The sequence below is a fragment of the Scyliorhinus canicula genome, chromosome 24 (genome assembly GCF_902713615.1).
Source record: "Scyliorhinus canicula chromosome 24, sScyCan1.1, whole genome shotgun sequence".
NCBI classification, from domain to species: domain Eukaryota; kingdom Metazoa; phylum Chordata; class Chondrichthyes; order Carcharhiniformes; family Scyliorhinidae; genus Scyliorhinus; species Scyliorhinus canicula.
The window spans coordinates 1,015,955-1,037,516 of record NC_052169.1 but is presented as its reverse complement, the minus strand read 5'-3'; the positions used below and the strand labels follow the sequence as shown (position 1 = coordinate 1,037,516).

General features: G+C 45.9%; 1 protein-coding gene across 1 annotated transcript in view; it reads left to right on the top strand.

Annotated features, from left to right (window-relative positions):
• Nucleotides 1-21,562, top strand: part of LOC119956789 (OTU domain-containing protein 7A-like) — a 141,639-nt gene that overhangs the window by 66,741 nt on the left and 53,336 nt on the right. The window contains 7 exon segments of the mRNA XM_038784209.1: nucleotides 2,970-3,123; nucleotides 3,125-3,138; nucleotides 14,475-14,521; nucleotides 14,523-14,558; nucleotides 14,560-14,664; nucleotides 14,666-14,696; nucleotides 21,132-21,233. Coding sequence (XP_038640137.1) covers nucleotides 2,970-3,123; nucleotides 3,125-3,138; nucleotides 14,475-14,521; nucleotides 14,523-14,558; nucleotides 14,560-14,664; nucleotides 14,666-14,696; nucleotides 21,132-21,233 — 489 coding nt within the window.

The window sequence follows — 21,562 nt, the reverse complement described above, 5'->3', positions numbered from 1 at the left end:
CTTCCATCCTCTCTCAAAATACCCACAACATGGGTATTTTGCCTCCTCGAATGATTCTCCAAATCGTTCACTTTGGTCTTCAGTGCTTTATTTGCAACAGCCAAACAGCCATCAGCGACATCTCAGCACCAGAGAGACAATCTAATCGCTATGCGCTTTTAACGACTCGCTAGTCTTCTCCAACACCAGCTGCATGAGAGCCAGGGCCCCTTCCATTGCCACCACCCGCCTTTGCTTCTCAAATTCGACCACCGAGAGGCCGTTAAAGGAGTGGCTGCAGTTAGGGAAGCTGCCCCTGTCATTTTCTCCACCGACAAGCCCTGAGGTGTCTCGGATTCAGTCGACGAGTTATTGCTTCTTTCCCCTGGTCTTCCTGGGCATACACCTGCGATGTAGGCACCTTGTGGGTTTTTGAACAGAAATACTCCCAGAAACTGGGCGGAAAGGGCTTAAAAAAAAAGAAAATCCTTGCAGGAGCCACCTCATGCCTGCCTTCCTCCTATATCCACTGGAAGCTTCAGCCATTTTATTGAATGGTGGAGCTGGTTCAAGGGGCTGCATGGTCTACTCCTCCAATTTCTTGTGTTGTGTTTTTATTATCAATTGTAACTTAGTTAAGACTGTGTGTTAATGTGCTTAAAGCTTAGGATTTAACCACTATTAATTTTTTAAAAAAGTATTAACCGATATTTTATAATAGTCAGTTTTATGACTACAAACTACATGGAAACACTCATAATATAACTGTAACTGTTTATTTAAAATCAAACTTTTCCCCCACTTATAAATATGGCGAAGACCTACAGACACCCAGACCACATCACCTACACTCTGAATTGCATCTACCCAAGGCCTCTGCCTTCAGAAGCAAACTTTGATAAGAAAAAGAATTATGTGATGTCTTTCACGACCATGGGATAACTCGTATGGAGCAATTATTTTACATTGCAAGTTGTTCTGATCTGGAATGTGCTGCCTGCAAGGACGGTGAAGTAAATGCAATAGTAACTTTCAAGAGGAAATTGGATATATACTTGGAAAGGAAATTCTTGCAGGGTTAGGGGGAAAGACAAGTATGGGATGAATTGGATAGCTTTCAAAGAGCTGTTACTCCACGATGGACTGTTACAACCCCAGTTGATGGTTGTAACTGGATGGGAAGATCCCAGAACGGAACCCTGGCTCAAAAGAGCGTTTCTTTTACTTTTTTTTATAAAACATGGAGGAACAGAGTCGCAGAGCAGGTTTAACAACAGAGAAAAACATTTATTAGACATGAAAAGTTGAATTATTATACAATACCCCTTTGCTGATCCCCTCCCACCCTCCCCTAGATGATTGTCACATGACTTTCCAACTCCACTCCGAAAAACATACTTTAAAACCTTTGTTCACAATCATGTTTCCTTTTGCGGTTTGCATTCTGAAATCCAGTTCAGCGTTCCAAATTACCTGTTTAAACAAAGCTTCCAGTTCACTTTCAACAGCAAATCCAGTCCAGAATTACCACCATCCATTTAGGATTTCTTTGTCTTGACTGCTTTAACTCTCAATTGCTTTAAACACTCAATTCCCAGGCTCTCAGAAAAATGGCATCAAACCTTTGGTTTGTATCTGGTCTGCTGTCCTACTTTAAATCTGGTTACTGCAACTGGTTACTGTCTCATTAACTCAGAATCCTTTGTTTACTCTTCCTTGAATTCTTCTGAACAAGGCACGGAGGCACAGTTGTTAGCACGTCTGCCTCACAGCACTAGGGACCCGGATTTGATTCCGAACTTGGGTAACTGTATGTGTGAAGATTTCCACTTTCTCCCCGTGTCTGCGTGGGTTTCCTCGGAGTGCTCCGGTTTCCTCCCAAAGTGCAAAGATGTGCAGGTTAGGTGGGTTGGCATGATAACTTGTCCCTTAAGGTATAGTTTCAGTAATATGGTGGGATATTGGGCCTGGGTAGGGTGGTTGTCCAGAGGGTCCATGCAAACTCGATGGACTGAATGGCCTCCTTCTGCACTGTAGGAACTCTATTCTATTCTAATATCTTGGTCTCTGTTCTCTAACTCCACTCGTCTTAAAACATTCTTACTGTCCAAATTGCCTGGTTATCTGGACAGTAACTAGTTCTTTGGGCACCTTGCCTCTTTGCAGTTCTCGTCCTCTCCAGCCTTTCTTCTGACTGAGTTGAGAAATGTTCACTCCCCGGTGCCCTGACTCCAACTGCAATATATTCAGCTAAGGTTTAAAAGCTTTTCTACATTACAAGGTCTCCAGTTGCTAAGCAATGATGGCCACTACTATTTATTCTTCATGCCTTAACTCCCTCTAAGCACAGTCGAATCACAATTGGAATTGAAACCAATCATAAATAGAAAAACCTTCGGCCTTGCCCTTCCAGACATAGAAGTTTAAATTAAACACGCGTAAAAATGGACATTATTTCTAATGTTTATCAATGCCAATAAATTCCTTAAAACTACTTTTGTTTTCCTAACAGGACCAATTGGCTACCAGCTTTGCAATATGATTCTATTCCTGCAAAAGAACACCGATCCCATGTGTGCTACTACTAAGCCAAGGCCTCATGTGGAATATGTTCTGTGTATGACTGATACTGAGCTCAGTGAATCCTTGCCTGATAGTGATATTGATGCTTTGCTGAGCAGCTATAATCATCACTATTATTTTTAAAAATAAGTTGCACACTTTTAGAATTTTATTGATGAATAATCATATATCAGGTGTATATCCAATTATTTAATTAAATAGACTTTTTCGAAACCTAATGAACAAACATTTTTGCATTGATTGGTTCTGAATCTATTTTAAAGTAGCAAAAAATGCTAATAGAGTCCCAAAAGAGCTTGCATGCTAAATAAAGGAGTGTAGAGGGAATTAACTGATGCTTTTTCCTCTGGATAGCTTACCAATTATATCTCGATAATAATGGTCAATGTATAATTTTGTATTTGTAGGTAAAAACTGGGATCTGAGTGCAGCGCTGAATGACTTTGAACAACTTAGGCAAATTCATACTGGGAACTTGCCTCATGTGTTCAATGAAGGAAGTTTCTACAAGCAGCAAGAAAAGGAATTGTGTAACCAAATTAACCAGTCTGCGCAAAGGCAGGGAGATTGCTCAAGGTAATGTGATTTAACATCATTCCTACCGATATTGTGAAGCATATTTTAAGATCTTGTATTATTTACAGTATAGTGTCTCGCTTCTGTAATTACAAATTAGAACAGAAAACTCCGTACAACTCTGAGTGACTGAAACCCTTGGGCAGGTTTTCACAGGAACCTGACCCATGTATTAAATGCAGGAAATTTCAACTAACAGCAAGAAAAAGAATCATCCAACCAAGATGAACAACTGAGAGTAAACATTTTTCGATAGGCCAAGCAACATTATTCAAGGTGATATGACTAAAGGATATGACAAATGTAAAACAGATTCTTCCCCACCAGACTCCTAAATGACCCTCTATGGACTGGATCTCTTCACAAATCTTCTCTTCTGAGTAGTACTACGCTCTTGCATGCTTCACCCAATGCCTGTGTCTATGTATTACAATTGTATATTTATGTTTGCCCTATTATGTATTTCCTTTCATGTACGGAATGATCTGTCTGAGCTGTACGCAGAACAATAATTTTCACTGTACCTCGGTACACATGACAATAAACAAATCCAAATCCCAACTTGCTTTTAGCAATGCTAATGGGATAGATTGTACACAGACGCACCTTAAATAATCTTCTGGATTTAAAAACTACCTTTAATTCATTTACGGGATGTGGGCTCGCTGGTTAGGCCAGCATTTATTGCCCATTTCTAGTTGCCTTTCAGAAGGTGGTGGTGAGCTTCCTTTTTGAACCGCTGCAGTCCTTGAGGTGCAGGTAAACCACTGTGCTATTAGGGAGGTTCCAGGATGTTGCCCCAGCGACATTGAAGGAACGGCCGATATATTTTCAAGTCAGGGTGATGAGTGACTTGGAGGAGAACCTCCAGGGTGGTGGGGTTCTGCTGCTCTTGTCCTTCTAGATCAGTGTTCTTCAAACTTCTTTCCCGGGGACCCATTTTTACCAACCGGCCAACCTTCGGGACCCAAACCCGGCCGACCTTCGCGACCACGCCGGCTGACCTGCGCGACCCACCATTTTCTCTTGCCTTGTTTGCTGTTGACAAAAATTGAGGAAAATGGTTTTGGGTCAATTTGGCCCTCGTACACGCTCCTCCAATGGAACCTGTTGGATGAAGGTGAAGCCTTCGGGTGTCCGGAAAGTATGGAGTCTCCCATCTGTCCAAAGTTCTGCATTTGTTTTTCCTGTAAATGTTATCAAATAAACACACCCCCCCCACCGCATTTGGTTTACATGTCTGCGGCCATTTGAAGGCCGTTTGCAGCCGGCATTTCTAACAGCCCGCTGCTGCGGCTGTCGCACGCAGATTTGCCGCGATCGGGAGAGCTGCGACGGAAGGTTCGCGACCCCCCCCGACACCTGCCTGCGACCCCCCTGCGGGTCGCGCCCCTGAGTTTGACGATGCCTGTTCTAGATGGTAGTGGCCATGGGTTTAGAAGGTGCTGTCTGAGGAGCCTTGGTGCGTTACTGCAGTGCATCTGTAGCTGATACACACGGTGCCACTGTGCCTCAGTGGTGGAGGGTTTGAATTGTTTGTGGATGTGGTGCCAATCAAGCCGCTGCTTTGTCCTGGATGGTGTCGAGTATTATTGGAGCTGCATTCATCCAGGCAAGTGGAGAGTATTCCCTTACACTCCTGACTTATGCCTTGTAGATGGTGGACAGACTTTGGGGGGCCGTCAGGAAATGGGTTACTCGCCACAGGATTCCTAGCCTTTGACACTGCCCTAGTAGCCACAGTGTTACTGTGGCTAACCCAGTTTCAGTTTCTGATCAGGATTTTTTTTTTAATATAAACAATTTTATTGAGGTATTTATGGTTTTGTAACAGAAGATGATGTGGGGATGCTGGCGTTGGACTGGGGTGAGCACAGTAAGAAGTCTTACAACACCAGGTTAAAGTCCAACATGTTTGTTTCAAACACTAGCTTTCGGAGCACTTTGGAAGGAGCAGTGCTCCGAAAGCTAGTGTTTGAAACAAACGTTTTGGACTTTAACCTGGTGTTGTAAGACTTCTTATAGTAACAGAAGAAACTGTACATACAATTATAAACATTGTGCAAAAGCCGTCTTCCTCCCTCACAGGTCCCACCTTTTCTAGCCTCCTACTCTACACTAAACTATCCCCACAGCCCCCCCCACCCCCGCTGCTGACGGTTAATTTTCCCGAAAGAAGTCGACAAACGGATGCCACCTCCGGGCGAACCCTAACATTGTCTCTCTCGAGGCGAACTTGATTTTCTCCACACAGAAAGCTAGCTATGTCAGTTAAACCAACTCCGACTTCGGGGGGCTTTAAGTCCCTCCAAGCTAATAATATCCGTCTCCGGGCTACCAGAGAGGCAAAGGCCAGAACGTCTGCCTCTTCTCCTGGAATCCGGGATCTTCCCGACATCCTGTAAATTGCCACCTCTAGACTCGGCACCACCCTTGTTTTCAGTACTTTGGACATGACTTTTGCAAACCCCTGCCAAAATCCCCTAAGCTTTGGGCATGTCCAGAACATGTGAACATCTTCACACGCCTTGCGCACCTCTCTTCCACCCCAAAGAACCTGTTCATCTTGGGCACTGTCACGTGAGCCCGTGTGAACAACCTTAAATTGTGTCAGGCTGAGCCTGGCACGTGTTGTGGACGCGTTGATTAAACTCAACGCTTCCGCCCAGAGACCATCCTCTAACTCTCCACCTGACACCTCTTCCCATTTGTGTTCCAGCTCCTCGGTCTGTGTTTTCTCTGAACTGATCAAGATATTGATTGTTGGGGATTCAGCGATGGTAACGCCATTGGATGTCATGGGGCAGTGGTTAGATCCTCTCTTGTAGGAGAAGGTCATTGTATGACACTTGTGTGGCACGAATGTAACTTGCCACTTGTCAGCCTCAAGCCTGGATATGTCAGGTCTTGCTGCATTTGGACATGGACTGCTTCATTATCTGAGGAGTTGTGAATGATGATGAACATTGTGCAGACATCCGTAAACGTTCCCACTCTAACTTTATGATGTAAGGGAGGTCATTGATAAGCAGTGAAGATGGTTGGGCCTAGGACACTACACTGAGGAACTCCTACAGTTGATGTTTGAAGCTGAGATGATTAATCTCCAACCACCACAACCATCTTCCTTTGTGCCAGTTATGACTCCAACCAGCAGAGAGTTTCCCCCCTGATTCCCATTGACTCCAGTTTAGTTAGGGCTCCTTGATGCCATACCCGGTCAAATGCTACCTTGATGTGAAGCGCAGTCACTCTCACCTCACCTCTGGCATTCAGCTCTTTTGTCCATGTTTGAACCAAGGCTGTAATGAGGTCAGGGGCTGAGTGACCCTGACGGAACCCAAACTGAGTGTCCGTGATCAGGTTATTACTGAGTAAGTGCCACTTGATAGCACTGTTGATGACTCCTTACATCACTTTGCTGATATGGAGAGTAGACTGATCGGGCGGTAATTGGCTGGGTTGCATTTGTCCTGTTTCTTGTGTACAGGACACAACCTGGGCAATTTTCCACATTGCCAGGTACATGCCAGTGTTTTAGCTGTACTGGAACAGCTTGGCTCGGCGTGCGGCAAGTTCTGGAGCACAAGTCTTCAGTACTATTGCCAGAATATTGTCAGGGCCACAGTCTTTGCAGTATCCAGTGCCTTCAGCTGTTTCTTGATATAACGTTGAGTAAATTGTATTGGCTGAAGACTGACATCTGTGATGCTGGGGACCTCCAGAGGAGACCGAGATGGATCATCCACTCAGCACTTCTGGCTGAAGATTGTAGCGAATGCTTCAGCCTTGTCTTTTGCACAGATGTGCTGGACTTCTCTACCATTGAGGATAGGGATATTTGTGCAGCCTCCTCTTTCAGTATGTTTAGTTGTCTAGCACCGTTCACAGCTGGATGTGGTAGGACTGCAGAGCTTCAATCTGACGCGTTCGCTGTGAAATCACTTAGCTCTGTCTATTACTTGCTGCTTTTGCTGTTTGGCACATAAGTAATCCTGTGTTGTAGCTTCACCAGATTGATACCTCATTTTTAGATATGCCTGTGTTGCTCCTGGCATGCTCTCCTCCACTCTTCTTTGAACCAGGGTTCTGGGCCACACGGTAGTACAAGTGGATAGCACTGTGGCTTCACAGTGCCAGGGTCCCAGGTTCAATTCCCCGCTGGGTCTCTGTCTGTGCGGAGACTGAAACGTTCTACCTGTGTCTGTGTGGGATGTGGGTTTCCTCTGCGTGCTCCGGCTTCCTCCCACAGTCCCAAAGACATGCAGGTTAGGTGGATTGGCCATGATAAATTGCCCTTGGTGACCAAAAAGGTTAGGATGGGGTTATTGGGTTACGGGCTTAGGTGTGAACGTGAGGCTAAGTGGGTCGGTGCAGTCTTGATGTGCCGAATGACCTCCTTCTGCACTGTATGTTCCATGTTTATGATCCCCTGGCTTGGTGGTAATGGTAGAGTGGGGGAATATGCTGGGCCAAGAAGTTGCAGATTGTGGGTTGAATACAATTTTGCTGCTGCTGATGGCCCACAGCACCTCTTGGATGCTCAGTCTTAAATTACTAGTTCTGTTTGAAGTTTATACCATTTAGCACTGTGGTAGTGCCACACAATGATGGAGGGTACCCCTCAGCGTGAAGATGGGACTTTGCTCCACAGGCACTTTGCAGTGATCACTTCTACTGGTACTGTCATGGACAGATGCATTTGCAGCAGGCAGGTTGGTGAGGCCAAGTACATTTTCCCCTCTTGCTGGTTCCCTCATGACCTGCTGCAGTCCCAGTCGAGCAGCTGTGTCCTTTGGGACCCAGCCAGCTCGGAGTGTGGTGGTACTACCAAGTCATTCTTGGTGATAGGAATTGAAGTTCCCCACCCAAATTTTATTCTGTGCCTTGCCACCCTAAGTGCTTCCTCCAAATGGTGTTCATCAGCTTGATGGTGACCGGTACGTGGTAATCAACAGGAGGTTTCTTGCCCATGTTTCACCTGAACCATGAGATTTCATGGGGTCCAGAGTCGATGTTGAGGTCTCCCAGGGAAACTCCTCCCGATTGTATACCCACTGTGCTGCCACCTCTGCTGGGTCTGTTCTGCCGGTGAGACAGGACATTGTAGTGATCTCTATATGTGCATGTACATAAGGGGTTAATGTGTAATCAGTAGCACCACATGATCATTAGAGGGCCGGATCAACAGGGATATGAAGGCAACCACATTGCGTCCCACGCCCTCTCTTTTGGATGGACTGTGATAAGGGCAGGAGTATCAGATTAGCTCAGATGGTTAGTGTTGTTACTGTTGTTAGATCTTGTCAACCTTATCACTAGCATCAATGTTAAAGCAAAGAACTCGTGCAATTGTTGTTATAGTTACTCAATAAACCTTTTGGTACTACTGGGGTCTTCATCGAGATTCAGAAGACTTAATCAGTAACCAAGGTTTGAGTAACACATGTTACACTCCGTAGTATATCAAGATAATACAGGAGCGTAATAAAAGATGGTATGAGGCGTATTGGCTTTAAATGAACTAGTTAGATTAGGTTAGACAGAAAGAAGAAAATTCAAACCGAATATTCGATTGTGGAAGACTTTGCAGCAAATGGATCCTCGAAGACCAACTGATTTGATGTAACTCATTGGCGCTCCATGACAGCTGGAAACAACCTGTAATTTAAGTTATAACTGGAAAATGATTGAACAGATGTTCCAAATATGTATTGCAGCTAATGATTTGAGCACGGCCTCTGACGCAACAAAAATAGCACTGCTACTCTCAACAGGAGGGCATGAAGCTAGAGAAATCTATAATTGCTTTAATTACTTAGAAGGTGAAGGCAACACCAAATTAGACGTAAAACTCAAAAAATTTGATGAACACTGCAAAAGTCAGTCTGGTGAGATGCTGGAAAGATTTAACTCTTGTCATAGATGCGAGAGAAACAGATCCATCACTGACTTTATTACAGATCTTGAGTTAATAGCACAAGGCTGTAATTATGCTGATTTCAGAGACACTATGATAACGGATCAATTAATTTCTGGACTATCTGATAATTTGAGGGAAGAACTTTCACAAAATAAGTATCTAACTCTAGAAATCGCTTTCCAAAAATGCCTTCCTTATGAACAAAAACAAAATCAATACTTTGAGTCACTACACAGAATCATTATCTAGAAAACAAAATCTGTAAAAATGGCGCAAATACTCACCACGAGGCAGAGGCAGGGTTGAAACTTAAGAAGACGGAAGTTCTGAGTGGCAGCCATCTTGCGCATGTGTCATCTGGCCCAGTCCGCACATGTGCACTATCCTAAAGACGCAAACTGGCGAAACATTGTTCTATGTATGCGGTGAGAAGCCGTACATGCGCAGTTGCAAATAGAGCGCACAGTAAAGGATACTCGGATTGCGCATGCGCAATTGAACCTTGTGCATCATGTCACGAGCGTCGACGTCAGAGGACCCGGACCACACCCACTTAAAGGGGAAAAGCTCAAATTGAAAAAAGGTTTTAAAGCTACAAAACACCATTTATTTACCTTGAAACAATGTCTGAGCTTCTACCAGCAGTTGAAAATAACCTCCGCAGCACCCTGGAGCAAGCAGTTTGCACCACCCTAAGTGAAGAGCGCAATGACAAATCCAAAACCAGAGGTGATTTGTTCTTTGAACATGAAGAGCACAATAACGAATGCGAAACAAAAAAGACTCACGAGCGACAACCGTGCACGAAGAAGACTATGAAGGTCTATCCACCTTATCTGAGCAACCAGCAGCAGACTATGAAAGTCTTCCCAGCTTATTTGAGCCACCAGAAGAAGACTATGAAGGTCTACCCAGCTCATTTAACCAACGAGAAGACCCTGAATGTCTATCCACTGTGTGTGAGAATAGTGACAATGAAATGAAAATCGCTTATTGTCACAAGTAGGCTTCAAATGAAGTTACTGTGAAAAGCCCCTAGTCGCCATATTCCGGCGCTTGTTCGATGTGATCACGATCGACATACAAGATGTGCAATATTACAGCGAGACTGACCGACCTCAGCTTATATGTACTAAAGCACTCAACAATCAAAGTGAAACTACTCGTGAGTCCAGTGAGGCCACGTCAATTAAAACCTCATCTGCTCTAAACTACCCGCAAGAAAATGAAATCTTGAAGATTTTGACTCCAGAAGAGGAGCACTAAGAAACCAAAGATGATTCAAATGAACCTGAAATGACTCCAAAAGAGGAGCACCACAAAATCAATGATGTTTCAAGTGAACCAGAAATGACTCTAGAAGAGGAGTACCAAGGAATCAAAGAGGAATCACATCAACCACAAATGTCTGATGTCACCAAGATCAATGCAACATCAGATCATTCTCACAATCGTCAAGAAGAAATGCTCAATGAAACATCAGATACCAAAAAGGACACTGACACACATAACTTTGAGAATGACTCGAATTATCCACACGGAACAGTCATTGAGCGCAACAAGAACCACAAAAACCACAAGAAGCACAACAGAAATAAGAACAGCAGCAACAACAAAAACAACAAGAAGCATAACAACGAAAACTACAAGCACAAAAACAAAAACTACATGCACAAAAACAATAAGAAGCATAACAAAAAACTACAACGGGAACAACAGCACGACAAAAACTACATGACCAACAACGAAAACAGAAACAACATGAACAACAAAAACAACAACGGAAACAACAAAGACAGAAACAACAGAAACACAAAAGCAACAATCAAACAACGACCTGTACAACATGGCACAACTCTGCATAGAAGGACAACAGCACAGTTCAAAACAGTGGCAAGAGTACAAACATAACATGGCATGACACCAAATCTCGCAAATTCATATCTGCCCCAGCAAAACAAGCAAGCCAGCGTTCAAGAAGATGACATACAGAATCAATACCACAACACAGGAAACAGTCCAGGTCAGACAACAAAGATGACCTACAGAATCAATACCGCAAACACAGGAAAAAGTCCAGGTCAGACAACCAAGATGACCTGCAGAATTGCTACCACAAGCATAGAAGAAAAGTCAAAATCAGCCAACAAAGTGATTCGACCAGTCAAACACCTCATGATGACACCTTGGTTACTTAAACACAAGAACACTGACGACGTTCACAAAGAATGACAACATCAACATCACAATGTCAACAACAGAAGAAGAAAGCAACTCAAAAAAGTTGACTCGTAATTTTTAAATTAAGATTGGACTCATAAATATATTATCAATATCATCATAACTTGTACATATCATCATTTATCTACCCGTTTCAAGCAAACGAAAAAGAAAAACCGAAAAGGACTACATGTATTAACATTTGACTGATTAACTCATTGATTTTATGTAATGCATTTGCAACTGCATCCATTATGTTCAGTTTTCTTTACAACATACAGAAGATGTATAACACAAGAAAAAAAGGGGGATGTGGTGATCTCCGTATGTGCATGTACATAAAGGGTTAATGTGTAATTAGTAGCACCACATGATCACTAGAAGGCCAGACCAACAGAGCTATAAAGGCAACCACATTGGGTCTGTCTCCCTCTCTTTTTGGATGGACTGTGACCAGGGCAGGAGTATCAGATAGCTCAGATGGTTCGTGTAGTTACTGTTGTTAGATTTTGTCAACCTTATCACTAGTATCAATGTCAAAGTAAAGAACTCATGCAATATTGTTATAGTTACTCAATAACCTTTTGTTACTGCTGGATGAGTTCGAGTCTTCATCGAGATTCAGAAGACCTCATCAGTAACCAAGTTTGAGTACACATATTACACTCCGTAGTATATCAAGATAATACAGGAGGCGTAATAATAGATACATAACCAGGAATGGTGATAGTGGTATCAGGAAGGTATGATTCTGATGATTATGTCAGGGCTGTTACTTGACTAGTCTGTGAGACAGCTCTCCCAACTTTGGCACAAGTCCCCAGATGTTAATAACTTTACAGGGTCGGCAGGACTGGGATTGCCATTGTCGTTTCCGGTGCCTGGGTCAATGCTGGTGGTCTGTGGTTTCACTCCTTTCGTGTTTTCGTAGCAGTTGAATACGGAGTGGCTTGCTCGGCCAATTCAGAGGCATTTAAGAGTCAAGCCCACAGAGGGACTGAGCTTCATTGTACATGAATCTCAAACAGTTGGCTTGCAGGGTGCAGCAAGTATTTGGAAGTTAGATGGAATGCTATTGCAAGGAGAATTGGATACAAAGGGTATATGAGGTCTTTCTAGAGCTGTACAGGACATTGCTGACGACCGCACCTAGAATTCAGTTTGGGACATTTTACTTGAGGATGGGACTATTGCATTGGAAGCCAGTTCCAAGGAGATTCCTTTGGCTGATTCCTGGGATCAGGGTGTTGTCTTATAGGAAAATTTGATCAAGTTAGGCCTATACTTCTGTGCTGTACTGTTTCTATTCTATTCTATACTTATTGACATTTCAAAGAATTGGAGGTGATCTTAGTGAAACACTTAGATTTTTGAAGTGGCGCTGAGAGGATACTGCCCCTCGTGGTGGGTATTTTAGAACTACGGAGCACCACCCTAAAATAAGGAGTCAACCATTTAAAATGGAGTTGGCTCAGAGGTTATTAATCTTTGACATTCTCTTCCGTGGACCAGCCTATAGAATGGGCTAACTCTTCCTTGTTTCCTTCTACCATTCTTCATTTTTTACATGTGCATTTTAATTTCACTCACTTTCCTTGTTTTCAACTGTGCTACCTTTTATTCAGGTTGTGGAACCTCACTGCCATGCATGTTGCTCTGCATTGGTTGATGGGGAATTTAAAAAAAAACATTTCATCCAAGGAGTGTGCGTTTTGCTGGCTAGGCCAGCATTTATTATGCATTCTTCATTTCCCTTGTTGCCATGTCTGATTTACTTTCTATGGTTTTGCGAGTTGGTGGCTTTAAAGCTGCTGATCAACTGTTCTGTATCAAACTGTCCATAAAATATAATGGCTCAGTTCCCCAGGGGCAGTCATACCAGGTTGTGCCCCAGGGGATGCGCTCGGGGATCCCTAGGAAGTCACCATGCAGGGCTACAGGGACTTGCCCAGGATTTTCAAACAGCAATTGTCCTGCACGGAGTACCATCCGATACTCCGGTTCAAATCAGAAATTTCAGATGGTTCCGACTCTTGTAGCAGAATAGTTGTGCAGGAAAAGTTAGAATGTTTAAAAACCACTTCTAACTCCCGGGTATTTATGGCACTGGCCCAACTTCCCTACTGAATATGAAACCCTGACTATCTCCCCACTGTCCCACCAACTGACCACGTGGCCTGCCCCCCAGCTAAGGCAATCAACCCCCCCCCACCCACCTTGAACCACCACCAACCACCTGACCACACTGCCTTGACCATCCAACTACTTCCCCTCCTCAGCAAACGCACCCCCTGCCCTGACCTGTCCAGATTTAAAAGGTTCGTGGACTGAGATTTTATCTGGAACTTGTTTGATTTCTCGTCCGAGAGTTTGTGTAAAGGTTTGGAGCATACCAATGAGCATCACTTATTTACATCAGAGTATTTTTGATTAGATTGAAATAATTTGTGGTGAAGGTTAGTCCAGCTCTCATTACAATCAATGATTCCTGCAGTGGGATATAATATGGTCTCAATTGGCTGGCACTGAAAGTATTAAATTCTAAAGTTGCTGATATGATTTTAATACAAGCATCTGAGTATAACAGCCCTTGTTGCAACATGCGGAACAGTACATTATGTTGGTTTCCTCTAATTCTGCCAAGTTATTTCCAATCAGAATCCTAACAAGAAAGCTGTGTGCAGTTTTATTATTGACACATTTCTATATTTATACTGACACATTTTAGCAGATTGGAAGCTTGGTTAAAGTAAGTTACTGACCTTTTCAAGAGTTCAAATAATCACAGTGGATTCAAAACGTTCACTGTTTGATAGTGCCAGAGCTGCTGAGTTTTGTTAAAAAAACTTCTTTTTATTTCAAATCTCCAGCATCTGCAGTGTTTTGTTACCTACCTGAGCAGTCTCGTTTGACAAAGCACATTAATCATCTATATCAAAATAATGGTATTGACATGTTTGCATCCTGGGATGATGGTGGATGTTCTATATTTTTTAAGTGAGGGAAAGGTTTGCATTTTTAACTGTCCTGTTTCATATGCTAATTATTTGTATTAGTGATTGATCCTCTCATGCCGCTGCAATTACGTCTGTTTCTATACCAGTCCACTGTAATCAAGTTGCTGATTCCAGTTATTTTCTAGCCAATCAGAATTTGCACTTTTTAGTACTCATAATTGTTTTTTCACCCATAGAAAAACGCCTCTCACGAGGAATTTCTCATGCAAGTTCAGCTATTGTGGTCCCTCGCTCGATCACATGTGGCAAATGAATGCAGTAGGTGAGCAGTTTCCTTTAGAGATGCCCATTTATACATTCCAGCTGCATGATTTAAATGTGTACAGTGAAGATTTCCGAAGCTTTAGTGAACGGGATTTGATTGAACCAGTCGACCATGTTGGCCTTGGAGCAGGCAGGTGAGAAATGTTTTAAAAGGTCTAGTGTTCTGGCATTAATCAGTTGGGAAGAAATGCTGCTGATTTTTGGAATATTGTGGAATATAACAAGGTGCTGGGACCACTGCCACTTATGCATAGATGATTTGGGCTCAAATTAACGGTATGGGTATCAAAATGAGATGACAACACCAATTTGAGGATATAGCTGATAAGTCCAGGACTTCACCAAAATACAGGAAGACATAAATATACTTGCAAAGGGGGTAAAAAAAAAACACAATGGATTTCAATATAGCCAATTATAAGTGGATCATTTTGACCCGAACCGTAACTTTTCCTTGACATGGCGGGCCCGGGCACAGTGGTTAGCACTGCAGCTTACGGCACTGAGACCCACGTTCTAATCCTGTCCCTGGGTCACTGTCCGTTGTGGAGTTTGCACATTCTCCCCGTGTCTGTGTGGGTTTTGGCCCCCACAACCCAAAGTATGTGCAGATAAGGTGGATTGGCCACGCTAAATTGCCCCTTAATTGGAGAAAAGAATAATTGGGTACTCTAAATTTGTTTTTTAAAAAACTTTTCCTTGACAGATAAGAAATTAAATACAGACAAAGGAAATTAAATACGGACAAAGAAAAGAGATGTGGAAATACAGATATGGACATCAGTAAAATCAGCAGTGCAAGTTGCTGAAGGCAAATAAAAGGACAGGCTTTCACTTCCAGTAATAAGATACTAATGCAGGGAGGTACTGCTATGTATATAGCAGTTTGGTTAGTCCAACAAAACGTCCAACAAAATGGGTTGGGGGTTAAGTGTTTGGCAATCCTGAGCCAGACTCAAACACATTCTCCCCCCATTAGCCGTGCCCCTCTTCCCCACCACCCTGCCTGCACCCCAGCCTGCACTCTGTGTTCACTCATACTCTCAGGTGCTGGTAGGCCCTGTTCCGGCTCCCTCGTGTCTGGGCCCTGGAAGTTGGCTGAAAAGATTACCTTCCCACTCTTCGTAAAAGATTAAAATATGACCTTCCACTCTTGTTGCTTGTTTGATCACAGTCAGATTTCTCTTGCATTTGCAGCTGATGAGCCTGAGGGACCAACCTGTGATTGGCTGAGCAGTTTTACTGCGTTTGTCAAATGTAAATCTGTACTGCACAGTTTCATGGGGTGAGTCCAGAGGCTGTGGGGCTACAATGCGACCCGTGGGCGGGCTGTGTGTTGGATGATCTGAGAGATAGAGGGCAGGATGTCAAAAGGTAAAGAGAAGAGTATAACATGGGCTGAAACACGTTGAGACGAATTGCTCTGTTTATTCCACAAATTCCACACAAGAACCAGGATCATGATAGAATATGAACTATCCAAGGAAACATGTCTGTCTCCATCTTGAATCGTTGTAGTTCAGAACCATTGAGATGGGCCACAAATTGGAGACACACTAACAACAAGACTGGCAGAGATGCGTAGGATATTTACTCCAGGTCCGCTTTCGCCTGTAGATGAGGGAAGAGATCAGAAGAGGCTTGGTGTGACCAACATTGTACAAAAAGGTGTAATCGAGATCAATGGATAGAATTACTGACTACCTTTTGAAGATCAAGACTGTTGGGAGGTTAGCCAGAACACATACCAAATCACCTTGGAATAGGAGACTGTCCAAATGAGGGGCAGTGAAATGTGATAGTTGTAGGAGATTCAATAACTAAGCTTCCATTATAGGCAGACTAAAGAACCCCAAATCCTTTGGTGCCAGGATGAAGAGTACCTCTTGCTGAGGGTGGGGAAGGAAGGAAGTAGATATAAGATATTTTTTGGAGATTATCATCAGTTACGAACTAAATGAAAGATCTGGACCTCGAGAGTTGGCCGGGATTATCCCGAATCCCCCCCGATGGCCCGACACCGGCGTAAAAAATGGCACGAACCACTCTGGCATCGGGCCAACTGGAAGTTGCGGAATCCTCCGCACACCCGGGGGCTGAGGCAGGCGCCGGAGAGGTGGCGCCGCACCAAGCCGCGGCAAAGGCACGAGTTAGTGCATGCGCAGAACTGCCGGCGTATTCTTGCGCAATGCGTAGGGGGGTGTCTTCTGTAGGGGCTCCGCCATGGCTATGGGCCAGCACAGAAGGAAGGAGTGCCCCTACGGCACAGGCCCACCCGCAGATCGGTGGGCCCCGATCATGGGCCAGGCCACTGTGGGGGCCCTCTCCAGGACTGGATCCCCCTCACACCGGCCCCCCCCCTCCCCCGAGGACCGCACCAGCCAGCCTACCAGCCAGGTCCCACCGTGTGGGACCATGTCCAATCCACGCCGGTGGGACTGGCCAGAAACCGACAGCCGCTCTGGCCCATCGGGGCCTAGAGAATTGCCGGGGGGGCCGCTGCCAACGGCCTGCCCCGTGCCCGCTGGCCCAGCCGGTAACGGTGGGCAGCCACCCACCCATGTCCAGGCCGTCTGCCCTGACCATTGCCCCATCTCACTCATCTGGGGAGGTCTGCGCCTCTTCCTGCTGCTCCTCCACTCCCCCACTCCTCTGCCTGCGGCACATCGCCCCTCTGCTGGGCTATGTTGTGCAGGACACAGCAGACCACAACAATATGGCCGACCCTATCTGGCGGGTACTGGTAGGCCCCCCCAGAGAGGTCCAGGCACCTGAAACGCACCTTCAGCAGCCCAAAGCACCTCTCTATCACACCCCTCGTCGCTGCATGGGCATCATGTAGCTGTTCTCCGCATCACTCTGTGGCCTCTGTATAGGCGTCAGCAGCCACGACTGCATGGTACCCCTGTCGCCCAGCACCCAGCCCCTCAGCCGGGGGTGGTGTCCCTCGAACATGCCAGGGATGTAAGACCGCGACAACACGTATGAGTCATGAACACTTCTCGGGTACCGGGCGTAGACGTGCAGGATAATAAGGCGATGGTAGCAGACCACCTGGATGTTCATGGAATAGGTCTCCTTCCTATTGGTGAATACGGCCCTGTTATCTGCAGGTGGCCGCATGACGACGTGCATCCCATTGATCGCGCCCTGGACCATGGGAAAACCGGCCACGGCAGAGAAGCCAACGGCCCGGGCATCCTGGCTCGCCCGGTCCACAGGGAACTGGATGTAGCGGTCCACAATGGCATAAAGGGCGTCTGTCACTGCCCGGATGCACCGGTGCACCGATGTCTGCGAGATGCTGGACAGGTCCCCACTCGGTGCCTGGAATGACCCCGTGGCATAAAAGTTCAGGGACACCGTAACCTTGACGGACACTGGGAGAGGGCGTCCTCCACCAGTGCCATGCCATCGCTGGCTGATCAGAAAACATGAAAGCCTGTGGGGGGGGGGGAGCGGCAACATGTCACCATTGCCCGTACCCCCTCTCCGGGCAGCCAGGTGCCATGGGCTGCATGGGCGCGACTGTGGGAGGATGGCACCTGGCCAGGCGGACGACCTCCCTTTCCCCCCATCCCCCCCGTCCCTGGCACTGTCTCTCCCTCCCACGGCACTATCTCCCCCTCCCACGGCACTATCTCCCCCTCCCACACTGTCTCCCCCTCCCACGGCACTGTCTTCCCCCCTCCCACGGCACTGTCTTCCCCCCTTCCCACGGCACTGTCTTCCCCCCTCCCACGGCACTGTCTTCCCCCCCTCCCACGGCACTGTCTTCCCCCCTCCCACGGCACTGTCTTCCCCCCTCCCACGGCACTGTCTTCCCCCCTCCCACGGCACTGTCTTCCCCCCTCCCACGGCACTGTCTTCCCCCCTCCCACGGCACTGTCTTCCCCCTCCCACGGCACTGTCTTCCCCCCTCCCACGGCACTGTCTTCCCCCCCCTCCACGGCACTGTCTTCCCCCCCTCCCACGGCACTGTCTTCCCCCCCTCCCACGGCACTGTCTTCCCCCCCTCCCACGGCACTGTCTTCCCCCCCTCCACGGCACTGTCTTCCCCCCTCCCACGGCACTGTCTTCCCCCCTCCCACGGCACTGTCTTCCCCCCTCCCACGGCACTGTCTTCCCCCCTCCCACGGCACTGTCTTCCCCCCTCCCACGGCACTGTCCTCCCCCCTCCCACAGCACTGTCTTCCCCCCTCCCACGGCACTGTCTTCCCCCCCCCCCACGGCACTGTCTTCCCCCCCTCCCACGGCACTGTCTTCCCCCCCTCCCACGGCACTGTCTTCCCCCCCTCCCACGGCACTGTCTTCCCCCCCTCCCACGGCACTGTCTTCCCCCCCCTCCCACGGCACTGTCTTCCCCCCCTCCCACGGCACTGTCTTCCCCCCTCCCACGGCACTATCTCCCCCTCCCAGGGCACTGTCTTCCCCCCTCCCACGGCACTGTCTTCCCCCCCTCCCACGGCACTGTCTTCCCCCCCTCCCACGGCACTGTCTTCCCCCCCTCCCACGGCACTGTCTTCCCCCCCTCCCACGCACTGTCTTCCCCCCCCTCCCACGCCACTGTCTTCCCCCCTCCCACGGCACTGTCTTCCCCCCTCCCACTGTCATCCCCCCCCCCCCCCCCCCCCCCCCCCCCCCTCTCCGGCACTCGCTCTCTCCCCCCCCCCCCCGCCCCCCTCTTCCCTCTTCCCCCCCCCCCCCCCCTGCCAACTTTTCCGGTCGGAGACTTCGAGAGACGGCGGGGGCGAGATTCACTTCCGGCCCCCTTCGATTCTCCGACCAGGCGGGGGGTCGGAGAATCCCGCCCAAGAAGTCCAAAGATGCTCGGGGTGGGGAATAGGAGTTGATGTTTGGTGGCCCATTTATATAAATAATTAAAATTTAATGAAGAGATACAGAAAATAGTCAAAAAAGTGAATGGGTGTTGCCATTTTATATCTATATGACTAGAAAACAAAAGAAGTACATGTTATGCAATGACTCTACAAAGCACTGGTTAGATTACACGTGAGTAGTGGCAGCAGTTCTGGACACCACACTTTGGGAAGGATATATTGGCCAGATTTGTGTCTGTGCAGGATATTATTCAGCAGAATGATCCCTGGTCGCTTAAGGGTGGGTTAAATTATCAGACAATTGGACAGACTAGATTTGTTTTCCTAGATGATATGGGGTGATTGATCAAAGTTCTCGAGATATGAAGAAGAGCTGATGGGGTAGACTAGAATAGGACGAAGATAGTGAAATATTTATTGCAGTTTGTATAATGTATCTATCTCCTTGAACTACCGATTAGATATAGATGCAGATTTGTTGGTGCAACATAAAATTAATGTAATGTTTACATGAGCTAGTGAGAAATAGTTCAGAAAGGAAATTAATCTCCCAACTTGATTGTCAATACGTTTGATCCTGCAGTGATATTCATAACATGTCATGAAAATAGGAAAACAGGAAATGTACAGCTGGAATGCATTTCAGGAGTGCCTATATTTAACATCGGTTAATGCGACTACATATCACATTTGAAAGCACTATGGTATCGTGCCACACTTTTAAATCATGGGGAGCATTAGCATTTTGATTCGAGGAATGTGATTTAATTAAATGGTTTTCCTGTCTTTCCTAAGACAGACAGACCAAATGCTCCCCAAGTTAATAACCCAGGGTGCACTTAGTTAGTTCATCTCTGTTGGAATGGCTGTGAGGTTCGACAGTTCATATCAGTGCCCTGGAGAAGTCTGCGGTTGAAATCAGTCCAACCATGCTCTCCGCTGTGATTTCTGCTATCCACAGACCCTTGCTGGAAGATGCCTGTGTGGATGCCTGGTAATGGCAGGATTAGCTCCTGAAATGAAATCGCTTATTGGTCACGAGTAGGCTTCAATGAAGTTACTGTGAAAAGCCCTAGTCGCCACATTCCGGCGCCTGTCCGGGGAGGCTGGTACGGGAATCGAACCGTGCTGCTGGCCTGCTTGGTCTGCTTTAAAAGCCAGCAATTTAGCCGAGTGAGCTAAAACCAGCCCCTTAGTAAACACAGCCTCCTGCTGTGATGTGTTTGCAGTTAAAATAGCCAGCTCATATTCACCATATAGGCTTATAAATTAAGGATAGCTACTATCTTACCATGCTGTTGGATCCATATTCGAATAAAAATTGGTGTTTCTCCGGAGAGAATAGAATAAAATAGCAGAAATTAATGTTTTCATGCAAACGTTTGAAGAGTATTATGGCCATTTCAAGGATAACCCTGTTGTTAAGACATTGACACTGATAAACTTCAAGTATGATTTATATCTTTGACTTTTCGATCTAATGCTTTTAATTCTCCAACCTCTTGTTATATTTATCGCCGCATTAAGTTGACAACTTATAAGACATGTCTTTTCTGTCACTTTGAATTAATGTTACTACTGGAAAGATGTGATGGGATGGATATTAAATTATGCTACCAAATTAAAGTATTTTAACTATTGGTGAATATTGTAAGGCCTCAAACTGTGTCAACTCCCAACTGATAACAATGCTACCATGCTACTTAGAACTGACTTTTTATTTTACAGGTCGACTAAATTGGTGGTCTGTAGTTTGTTCAAGTTGCAAACGTCTTCTCCCATTAGCAACAACAGGGGATGGGAACTGTCTCTTACATGCAGCCTCTTTAGGTAATATAGACATAAAGTATATCTCATTTCCTTTGTTTCAGTTTGGTCAAGGATTTGACTTCTATAACTTACGATCCCCATGGAGACCAATAACTTTCATTTGAATTCCCTGTGGGCCAGGAATTCTAAAGGAATTGCACAACAAGATTTTAGGTTTTAAGGCTTTACGGTAATAAAGTTAAATTAAAAGCACATTGACTAAACTCTTTTGTGGGGAAACATGTACACTAAACGTGGAAAAATTTTCGTCTCAATTATTTAACCTAACCAGAAATCGGGCAGCACGGTGGAATAGTGGTTAGCATTGTTGCCTGCGGCGCTGAGGACCA